At 39.9% G+C, this 12326-nt stretch overlaps 1 protein-coding gene across 2 annotated transcripts in view; it reads right to left on the bottom strand.

Moving 5' to 3' along the window:
- Positions 1-12326, bottom strand: part of mta3 (metastasis associated 1 family, member 3) — a 300725-nt gene that overhangs the window by 56109 nt on the left and 232290 nt on the right. The window contains exon 20 of one of the 2 annotated variants that reach the window (XM_087991288.1): positions 549-684. The exons of the other annotated variant lie outside the window; for it this stretch is intronic. Within the exon in view, the coding sequence (XP_087847414.1) occupies positions 570-684 (115 nt within the window). The 3' untranslated portion in view covers positions 549-569. Of the gene's footprint in view, positions 1-548; positions 685-12326 lie in introns of those variants that run through there. 2 annotated transcript variants of the gene reach the window in all.

A 12326-nucleotide genomic window follows, 5' to 3' on the forward strand; every position in this document is an offset into this window, starting at 1 on the left:
CTGACTTTTCCACCAGTGAAGGGATAATATTAAGAAAAGCCCTTTTCGATGCTCAGGCCCACAAAATTCACAAAAGCTAGACAAACAAAAAGTATGAGCATGAATAGGTCTGGGTTGTCTGGGCAAACCATCCTGAGCCACAGATCACAGTTTGGGCATTCCTGATCTGTGTATGCACTGACAATTACATCTAAAAACAAGTTAACAAGGATATGAAATTACTGTGATACAGTTGTTTAACTGCCTAGCATAAAAATTAAATATTCAAGATAGCAATATATTTGGTGTCACCACTGTTCTGATTGCACGAGAAAATAATATGTGGAACAATTTGCACATTTTTCTGCTTAGAGTGTGGCAAAACAACTTTGCCGTAAAAATGGAGACATTGATTTGCTAATGGACTTGACATCACACAACTGACAAAAATGCTATAAAGGCTTGAGCAGAAATCCACATGATCTTCTGCTTCAATTAATGCTCATTTCTTGAGAAGCTTCAGTCTGGCTCAATCCATTGATTTCATGTTTTCAGTCTGTACCGACACCGCCTTCTACAGTGCCAGACTGCTAGCATTGATTAGGGGAAGTAAAAGTGCGTTGAAGAGATGGCATGACAACTGGGCAGCAAGGTCGCCTGGAAGCTCTCCTCATCTCAGAAGGTAATAGAAGTTTGCGAATCTTCCTATGTGAAGAGAACAAAAGACTCCTGGTTGGTTAAACAGCAACACTCCAAACATCATCTCCCGCTATTATAGGAAATGGAATGCAATACCACCACCATCTCAACTTGTTCAATCAAATGTCGCTTGGACAATTTATAGCTCTCTGTCCAGAAGACAGCCAATCCAATTAAAGGTCATCAATCTGACCTTGCTTTTTGACACTAAATGCAAGAAACTCTGAACTATAGAAGTTCAAATGCAAAAATAATTGGTAAATAGGTGTGGGTTAGACATGCATCTCTCACCTCTGTAGTCTGACTTTACATCCAGTCACAATTACTGGCTACATTGGCCAGTACCACTGGACTAATCCAGAGCACAGACCAATATTTTGAGGACACACATTTGAATTTCACCATAGCAAGACGCGTTCATCTGAGGCTAGAAATTGAGTGGAGTACGTGCAGATTTACACTGTTGACTGTGTAAAACCTAACCTCAATATGGAGACTTGGTATTTGAAATGAGAATGTTTCATGATCCAGCATGGGGATCTCACATCCTGATGAGCATGAAGTTCAAAAATCAAACTTCAGATGATTTAGAAGGAAGCTGTATGATATATTGCAAACCTTAAGAAGTAGAAAAATCTAGAAAAAGGGAACAATCCTATCTAAATAAAGTACTTTCCAAAGTTGTCCTCCCAAACCAGAGCATATAGATGCGTTTTGAGCGACAGAGATGTTTTCAATCTTTACCACTCCTTAGGAGTTCAGTGACATAGGTTATATGAAGGTTCCATGACCATACTCAACTTCGATGACAGCTACTACATCAAACTACTCTGTGGCAGGATTGATTTAGGAAGACACTGCCTTGATATAAAGCTTTTATAAATTTTGTACAATTCCTAAGGTTTTACTTAGTACCCTGGAAAAGTTATGTTGAAAACATGAAAAATAATAAATTTGTTTGCATGTACCTCTCCAATGCAGCTACTATTTTACAGCTTTGCTTTAGCTAATATTTTACTGCATTACTGAAGTATTGACTAGAAGGAATTTACCTAAACAGCTATAATAGTCAAACACCACCATAGCTCGGGTAAAAATCAGCACATGGTATGCATTAAAGCTGTATGGACCAGGGTTTATTTTGTTTGATTTTAAGTCAAATCTAAACAGGAACTGCTATTTACCTTGGTCTTCTTGGACAAGGAAAGGAGCAGGCGAGGTGATGGTGGGACAGGGGTTGTGGGGAGTGCGTCAGTGGAGGTTATTCTACCTTCATATTCTCGTGTTACCCATTGATATTAGTGGAGAATAAGACTGAATTCGCTTTGAATGCTCACAATGATTTAGCACGGTGTCAAGGCCAAACAATGACCACATGGGCAAAATGTTGAAGTGCTGCAGTATTTTCAACAGCCAACACTTCAATAATGCAGTAAAATATTAGCTAAAGCAAAGCTGTAAAATTATAGTTACATTGGAGAGGTAAATCCTAACAAATTTATTATTTTTCATGTTTTAAGTATATCTTTTCCAGATACTAAGTGCAAAAAAAACAGTCAATGCTACCAAACCAATAAAAAGGTAGATGTTTAAGTTGGGGTCAATAGTCTACAACACTGACCAGTACAACATTAGTTCTGAGCATCTGGTACTGCAAAAATTAAACAAGGTGCACTTTTTGTATAGTATATGCATATGCCATATATGTATTTATGTGGCATTGTTAATTGGACAGTTTCACAGAAGGATTATTTGACAAAATTTGACATCAGGTTCCATAAAATTAGATTAGGACAGATAATCAAAAGCTTGGTCAAAAATTTAAATTTGAAGACATGATATGAAAGATAGTGAAGGATTTCCAGCTTTTAGAGTCTCTGCAACTGACAGCATGGTGCAGCTCAAGAAAAAGAGTGTTGCAAGAGGTCAGAATTGGAGGCATGTAGAGATCTCATTTGACTGTAAAGTTGGAGGACATTATAGATAGAAAGGATACAGTCACTTTTAACGAATAAGTCACAATTCCATGCATATAAACCTTGAGGACTCTAATAATTATGCATTGCTTAATGTTACATGAAAGCTTATGTACATACATTAATTGTTTCTGATATCCTTTGTAATAGTTTACATCTTTTAATATATCATTAATCAATTAGACAATGTTTATGGTGCACTGATGGCTTTCAGTTGAACTCAAGAATAATTATTTGGAAATAGTAATCATCACTGCAGGGAACTAAGTTATCATTCAGACACTTACTGACAAATCCATAGGCTACTTTTATCAAAATATTTAATGATTCAAATTAGTGCCATATTGGGAGCTACTGAAACAAAAGCAACTCATTCTTTATTATATAATTAAGTGAAAATGATCAATACTCCTGCCACTGCTTTCAGCTCCACTAAATGACTCTACAGCTCTAATCAATTATATTTAAAAATGTGACTTGCATTCAAATTTTTTTCACACTTTTTGATTCATGTATTGCTTCCTCTTTGATGGCAAGGTGCTACATTCTAAAGCGATTTACATTCATGTCACGAGCTACTAAAAATATGAACACGCACTCCAATCCTGGAATTTACACTTATCAGTGCACCAATCACTTTTGAACATTTAGACCTTTCAACATGATTTGCTAGATTTTTCAGCGAACTGCCTACTTCTATATCCACAATGATACTCCAAAATGTCCACAACAATTTTTTCGACAGTTTGTACATCCAAACTACTCGTGAGGCTCTTTTAAAATATTTAGATTTTATAAAGAGTCTGGTTACTGGCACTTTAAGTTAGAGCTGCTGTCACTACTGCACTCTTCCCCTTCAGATTGGGAAATAGACTCCATTAATTTTCAATATAGTACCCAATTTTCCCATAGTTCCCAAATAAACTTATTCAAGAAATAAACATTTTGTTTGCATTTTTTTCTGAAATGAAATTTTGACAAAAACACAGAAAGCTGATGATTATATTGAAATATTCAGGATGTTATTAATATTGACAAGTCCCCAAATCATTCGTCAACAGAATTATAGCACAACTGGTACCAAATAAAACACCAATTAAGCACATACACATACATTTCTATGGAGCCATCTAACAACTTCAAAGCAAGCAATACAGACACTTTATCCACCAAAACAATGATGATGGGGAAGACCTTCCAAATACGAATGGAGAATCAGCATTGTGGAATCATTTACATACAGCGTTCACCAAATGTGATGGGACAGATAGGGGGACATCTCTTCACACAACTTGTGAAGGAGATATTTGAGCAGCTAAAGCAAAAATCATTGCATCATTCAAAAAAAAAGACAATATTTGAAACCAGAAGACAGAAATAAGCTACAGCATTGGGATAAATTTTAGATTGCAGTAGCAAAGTTACAGCACATTTATACCTCAATTTGTCTATGGCTCACCCAAAAATCTTTTCAAATTCCTTCAATCTGGCATTCTCTCATCGCCAAGACATTCAAGCTTCTTAGTCAGCAATTGCAACTGTGGTGCTTTATGCTTTCTTAGTTTGTCTTTAGCATAGGATAAAATCAATAACAAGTTTCCTCTTCCATTATCATTTTTCTACTGCCCTCATAGCTTTCCAACTACCTAGTAATCCGCTGTTTATAATTTTTGCCCACATACAATGAATGCTTGATTCATGTGAAGCTAGAGGTCTGCTTTATATTTTCCTCCCCAGCGCACAGTAGCTCAGTGATTGACACTGCTGCCACTTAGGTGACTGTTTGTGTGGAGTTTGCAAATTCTCCCCGTGTCTGTGCGGATTTTTCCGGGTGATCCAGTTTCCTCCCACAGTTTGACGATATGCAGGTTAGGTGGATTGGCCATGCTAAAATGCCATAGCATGCAGAGATGTGCAGGCTAAATGGTTTAGCCATGGGAAATGCAGGGTTGGAGGGATAGGATCAGAGGGTGGGTCTGGGTGGGATGCTCTTCGGAAGGTCAGTGTGGACTCAATGGGCTGAATAGCCTGCTTCAATGCTGGAGGAACTTTATGTGAAAAATTGAATCATTAGCTAAGTTCAGGGCCTCAAGGGAGAGAAGGCAAGCAGCAAACGGGCAATGAGGATATAACTCACTGGAATAACAAATATGATCGAAGGTTTTACTGTTCGCATCAAATTCATGTTTTATGATTAAATCTGAAATGAAATGACTTTACCTTGAGTGACTTAAAAATTGGCACAAAGTTTTTGTCAGTAAACTCACACTTACACAGCCTACTTTGTTCTCAAATGACTAAGTCTCTCACTTATCTTTTCTAGTTCACACTCTCACTCACATTTTGCGAAAAAATATTTATTTCAGAAGTGTCTATTTTAAAATTTCCTTTAAGTTTATTTTGTTGAACAATTTCACGTTAAAACACAATACCTAATTAACTAGCTATCACAAATTTGCATATATTAAATTATTCATTTTCTTTTTCTCATGTTTGTAAAAAGTAGCAAAACGAAACTGATTATTAAGTTTGCATGAATCTATGGCATACCTTAAAGAATACTTTTAAAATAAATAGTGTTGAAAAACTGATTTAACCTCAAAAATACACAAAAAAGGACAGATATCTGACAATGTTATGTAGAATAAAATTTGTTAGCCCATGGATAAGAAAGCCAAACTTTGAAGGTGGTTTAAAATATAATAGCAGATGAGGAGGTACAGGAATTTTCACCAGCAAGGCAGGTAGCTCCAATTGAAAAATTCAACAGGCCTGCTTCAGGGAATACTACTCCAAAGGGTGCAATTTCCATTCCTGGGTCATGGGGTGGCTGAGTGAAGTCAGAGTTGCTGCCTCATGCACAGGCAGGACATGACCACAGGGGCTGCCAAGTGATTTATAAGGACCACTTGGCTTCTTTGCACTTGGTCCAAGGTCTGCCATTGAATATTAGGCAGTCATCCACTTCCCACATCTGCTCTCCCTCCCCATCCCATCCCTTTGTCCCCTCAATCTCCATGCCATCCCATGCTACTGCCCACCCTCAACAGTATCTGACACCACCTTATAAAATGTATTAAAATATTTTTAAAACAATCGGCTTCTGTAACAATCCTATAAGTATCAATCAACTAGACATCTATAGTATCAACAACAGAAACTGTAAGCACTTAACATTACTTCATCTTGTGTAAATAAATTTTGAGCTAGTGATAAAAATAAAAGTCAAGCCTTTATGAAAATCTGGGCTCTAAGCCTAGACTCATTACGCATTAAAAAGTGTTAAATGGTTAAACAAAATTGACTCAGCTAACCATTAGTATCCCCTCTTCCTATAGGAAAAACTGTTGTGCCTATTTGAATTCTTGCTTTTGTCCTGACGAGTGCAAGATGAAACATTTTGGAAATACATCTCCTTTGCCAGCAACATCAAAGTTTGTAATCATGGTGATATCTTTGTAACATAAATTTCTTTTCTAGAAACCTTCCAACACCTTGAAATGGCAAAATTGGATGAAAAGCCAAGGTCAATTAGGAAAGAAATCTGGCAGATTCTCTGTCCCTTTAAATTATTGATACCAATCTAAGAGACTATACATGTCCAAATTAAATGTTATATGGTACCTACATCGCATCCAAAATGATATTCGGCCCAAAACAAACATCAGCATCCATGCCCTATTAACTTTCTTGACGGGATATTTCTATGTTCACATTAATACTGTAAACACATCACAATGCAGCTGCACCATCCAGGCAGTGGGTCACCAAGTTTTGAATCTCTGAACGTGAATTAACCAATAATTTATGTTTATACAACATCTTACTTAACAACAGCGTTACCAACAAAATTTGATTCCAAACCATACAGATACATGGCCGATGACCAAAGGCTTGGTTAAAGAAGTAGATTTTGAGGATCAAGGATAGAAAGATGGAAGTTAATGAAGGGAGTTTAGAAAAATAAATTCAAGTTATCTGATTGCCATATTGTTATTGGGGTTTATCATAGATTTATATAAAAAATAAGACTATATGACCATAAGACATCGAAGTAGAAGTCGGCCACTTGGTCCATTGAGTCTGTCTAACATTCAATTCCTGCTCTCACTAAACTACTTTGCCTTCTCTCTCTGTATTACGATAGCACAGAACATTGATTAGTACTCAGATAGAAATTTTAAATGGGCAGCTAATAGAAAAATGAGCAGTGCTCTGTGAATTCCCCATTGAAACAAATCTCAGTTTACAGGTTTCAGTTTTCAATGGGAAAATTATATCACCTTCAGAAATTAACCAGTCCACACTAAGTAAGTGTGTAGAATAGCTAATTACAAACATTAAAATAAAAATCTGTGCAATGATGCTAGAAATCTGAAATGATTAGATTCCGTACAGTGTGGAAACAGGCCCTTCGGCCCAACAAGTCCACACCGACCCTCCGAAGAGTAACTCACCCAGACCCATTTCTCTCTGACTAATGCACCTAACACAATGGGCAATTTAGCATGGCCAATCCACCTGACCTGCACATCTTTGGACTGTGGGAGGAAACCAGAGCACCCGGAGGAAACCCACGCAACCCCTGGGAGAACGTGCAAACTCCACACAGTCGCCCAAGGCTGGAACTGAACCTGGGTCCCTGGCGCTGAGAGGCTGCAGTGCTAACGATTGAGCCACTGTGCCGCAAACATTTGAAAACGTTGAAAACACTCAACCAATCAGACACTATTGGGAGAGGAGCTGAATCAGTGCTTAAAATCAATGATCGTCAATTGAAACTGACTGAAGTCAATCAACCTAAGAGTTCAGACAGGTTGCTTCATCTGCCAAGTATTTTCTATGACAGAACACAGGGATCGAGTGAAGATACAGCACCATATCTTGATTTCACATTCAGTCACTACCAATACAGATAATGGCAACGTACAGATTAGAGTTGGGATCTAGATATAATGAAATCACCAGTTACAAGTGAGTAATAGCCATGATAGAGAGCAGGAATCAATTAGGTGCTAGCTTGCTGGAGAGTAAGGAGGCACACAGGTTCTGTTGGAGAGGACCGATATGAGAAATTAAATAGATCAGCTTATAGTAGGATGTTGCAAGCATGTAGACCTGCCGCAAGACTTGCGTTCATTGTCAAGAAGCACAAAGACCTCCAAAACAACAGTGCATAGGGCTTCAAGCACAATTATAGTCCCAGCTATGCAGGATCTGATGTCCAAAATCACATGATCCATTTCAGCACAAGCACCAAACACCCTGCAATAAAAATCAGGTTATTGTCAGCCACATCAGCTTGCTACCATGCACATTCAAACTGTTGCCATCATGACTGTGAATCAGAACGTACACTGGGGCTTGCAGGATGTCACAGCAATCTGCCTTCTATCAGATTTTTACTAGATTTGCTGAATTGTAATCTGAATGGTAGTGATTCCATGGAGTACAAACTTGATGTCCTCTCTCAGAAAGATAGCATTCACAAACCCATTCCAGCCATGGTGAGAGTGCTGTTCTCATCAGCCAGCTAGACTGTGAGATGGTCTAGACCAGAAGAACTGGCTTTACTTGGAAGCACTGGGTCAAGCAAAGAACATGGAAAACACACATGATTAGTTCACTCTTGCATGCGGAGTGGATGTTGTAATGACCAAGAACAGAGGTCAGGTGCTGAGGAGGAGGCCCCTCAACACCATTCCCCTTCTGTCCCACAAGAAACTCCTGATTCACACCTTCTCATCATTTAACTCCTTGTAGGGGATTGCTCTTCCATCAGCAGAGAAACTTGTCCAATTTCCATGTAATTAGGGTTAACATCCCCAATTATAAACTGCATGATAAATAATAATAATAATTACGACTGACAATTACAAATAATTACATTTATTCCTTTAGCTGTAAAACACTATGGCAATCCTAAGATTGTGCTATGTCAATGCAAGTCTTTTGGTTTCTTTTCTTTATATCATCAACTGAACCCTGTGTTTTATTACAGCAATCATTTTCTAAATGTCCACATTTTGAAAGTAATTTGTAATGTAACTGCTACAAGCACAGCTGCTAACAGAAAGGAAAATCAGCTGGTAAATCACTCAGTAGACAAAAGCTCACTGAAAAAAACCATACAATGCACCATTAAGGAAACCTGAAAGCACAACTGCAACCCCTGTCTAAACAGCATCTCCAGTTTGTAAATTAGAAATCTGTGGAGGACAAGGAGAAAGTGAGATACGAGATATTGCCAATAAATAGAACAGGAGTGGAAAAAAAAAGTGGGCGGCACGGTGGCACAGTGGTTAGCACTGCTGCCTCACAGCGCCAGAGACCCGGGTTCAATTCCCACGTCAGGCGACTGACTGTGTGGAGTTTGCACGTTCTCCCCGTGTCTGCGTGGATTTCCTCCGGGTGCTCCGGTTTCCTCCCACAGTCCAAAGATGTGCAGGCCATGAATTGGCCATGCTAAATTGCCCGTAGTGTTAGGTAAGGGGTAAATGTAGGGGTATGGGTGGGTTGCGCTTCGGCGTGTCGGTGTGGACTTGTTGGGCCGAAAGGGCCTGTTTCCACACTGTAGTGTAATCTAATCTAAACAGGATTAAGTATGAGGTTTCCATGATCTTCAAAGACTTTAGTCCTGTCACTGGCCACAGGCACAATAGCCATCTCAATAAAGGTTAGGGTATGCAGGTACACTTATCACTCTCCTATAAGTTCCTGATGTCTAAAGCTTTTTATTTATTCATTCATAGGATGTGGGTGTTATTGGCATTTATTGTCTATCCCTAATCGTCCTTCAGAATGTGGTGGTGAGCTGCATTCTTGAACTGCTGCAGTTCACTGGGAGTAGGTAAACCAACAATGTTGTTAGGGCTGCAATTCCAAGGTTTTGACTTGGCAATAGAAAAGGAATAGTAATATAGTTCCAAATTAGGTCCATGTGTGGCTTGGAACGTACAGGTAGCATCCTCAGTCTTTATCTATCTAGGTGGTAGAAGCGTTGGTTTTAGTAGGTGCTGTCTGTTTTGTTGCTGGCAGTGCATTTTGTAGTTGCTAATGTGTGTCAGTGGTGGAGGTACAGAATGTTGAAGATGTTAGATGAGGTGCCAATCAAATGGGCTGCTTTGTTCTGGATAGTATCAAGTTTGTTTACTATTGGGGTTGCACTCATCTAGGTAAATAGAGAATATCCCATTTCACTCCTGACTTGTAGATGGTAGTCAGTCAAAACATGTGGTGCTGGGAAAGCATAACCAGTCTGGCAGCAGCCGAGGAGCAGGAGAGTTGACGTTTTGAGCATAAGTTCTTCATCTTCATTCCTGATGAAGAGCTTGTGCTCAAAACGTCTACTCTCCTGCTCCTCAGATGCTACCTGACCTGCTGCACTTTTCCAGCCTGTTTTGACTTTGATCTCCAGCATCTGCAGTCCTCACATTTTTCTTGGAGATGGTGGCAATGAGCTGCATTCTTGAACTGCTGCAGTCACTTTTTTCTTGTCGATGATAGCAATAAAAGCCTTGTGGGGTCAGGCAGTAAGCTAGACAGCACAGAATTCCCATTCTCTGACTTGCTCTTGTAGCCACAGTATTTATGTAGTTGGGCCAGTTCAGTGTCTGGTTGATGTTAAGCTCCAGGAGGTTGAGAGGGAATGCCAGTGGTGTTCATGTGGCACCAAAGGTACTTGTCACCAATCAGCCCAAGCCAGAATGTTGTCCAATTGTGTTTAATTTAGACACAGATTGCTCCAGTATCTGAGTAGTTGTCATTTAAGCTGAACATTGTGCAATCAGCAGCAAACACCTCCAACTTTGACCTTATGATGGGGTATAATCATTGATGAAGCAGAAGATGGTTAGGTCTAGGAGACTGCTGAGAGGAACTGGGGGCTCTTGTAGTGCAGTGATAGCACAAAGAACAAAACAGCACAGGAACAGGCCCTTCAGCCCACCAAGTCTGCACTGACACATACTGCCTTTTTAAATTAAAACTCTTCTGCCTCAATTCAGTCAATATTTTTCTATTCCTTGCGCATTCATGTATCTGTCAAATGCCTCTTAAATATTGCTATCATACCCGCTTCTATCACCTTCGCCTGTAGTGCATTCCAGGCACTTATCATCATCTGTGTAAAAAAAACTGCCTCTCTCATCTCCTTTAAACTTTCCCCCTTTTACCTTAAAGGAATGCCCCCTTATAATTGAAATTTCTGCCCTGGGAAGAAGACTCCGACCATCCATTCCCATTCTGAAAAGTGTGGAGCTGGAAAAACACAGCAGGTCAGACAAATTCCAAGGATCAGGGGAATCGACGTTTCAGACATAAGCCCTTCATCAGAAAGTGGTGGGCGGTGGGGCTGAGAGATAAATGGGGGGGTGGAGGTGGGTATGAGGTAGCTGGGAAGGTGATAGCTAGATGCAGGTGGTCAGTGAGGAAGGTGGAGCGGATAGGTGACAGGAAAGATGTACAGGTAGGACAGTTCAAAAGGGCAGTACCAAGTTGGAGGGTTAGATCTGGGATGAAGTGGGAGTAGGGGAGATGAAGAATGCTGCCTGCCCTGCTGTGCTTTTCCAGCACCACACTTTTTGACTCTGGTCTCCAGCATCTGCGTTCCAATTGTCTGTTAGAGTCTCTCGGTAACTTTGTAAATTTGGTCAAGTCACCCTGCAGCCCCCAATGCAGATGACTATTTATCCTCAAACAGTTGCCTCCAATTTACATTCTCCAGTTCCTGCCTAATATTGTCACAGTTAGCCTTCCCCCATTTAGAACTCTCATTCAAGGACTATTCTTATTCATAAGTACCTTAAAATTTAGGAAATTATGGTCACCGTTTCTGAAATGTTCCCCACTGAGACTTGGGTCACCTGGCTGGGCTCATTCCCCAATACCACGTCTAGTGTGGCCCCCTTCTTCACTGGACTATTTACACAATGCTTCAAGAAACTCTCCTGGACACACTTAACAAAACCCCCAAAACAAAGCCCTCGCACACACATGAGTACCAACAACACAGGCTGGAAGAGTGACGAGGTCTTGCAAAGGTGTTAGGTAGTTAGTTGAAAAGCTTACTAAAGGAATCCCAATCAATATAAGAGAAGCTAAAATCACCCACCACAACACTTCCATTTTTAAAAATATTTTTCCATCATCTGTCCACATATCTGTTCCTCTGTCACCTGCTGGCTGTTGGAAGGCCTGTAGTCCAACCCTACCAAAATGACTGCACCTTTCCTATTCCTGACTTTACCCATGACCTCACAGGATGAGCCCTCCAAGATGTCCTCCAGCTGTGATATTCTCCCTTATCAATAATGCTACTCCCCCACCTCTTTTACATTCCCCTGTATCTCCTGAAACATCTAAACCCTGCAATAGCTAAAACATCATAGTTTTATATACTAATCCATTTGTCTTACCTGTCATTCTCATGTTAAATCAAACATACACCAGACTGCCAGTCCCACCATGTTCAGTAACCTCTCCCTGTCTGTTCTTCCTCTTAGCCTTACTGGCCTTAAGTCTTGAACTCCACCTTGGTTATTTTACTTGCTGACCTACTGTTTTGGTTCTGCCTCCACTCACACACGAGAGTAAATCCTCCCAAGTGACACGAGCAAGCCTCCCTGCCAGGATATTGGCATCCTTCCAAGTTAGGTGCAACCCATCCTTCTC

This window comes from Chiloscyllium plagiosum, unplaced genomic scaffold (genome assembly GCF_037043375.1).
Source record: "Chiloscyllium plagiosum isolate Xiang-an unplaced genomic scaffold, Cpla_swu_hap1 HiC_scaffold_10, whole genome shotgun sequence".
Lineage (NCBI taxonomy): Eukaryota > Metazoa > Chordata > Chondrichthyes > Orectolobiformes > Hemiscylliidae > Chiloscyllium > Chiloscyllium plagiosum.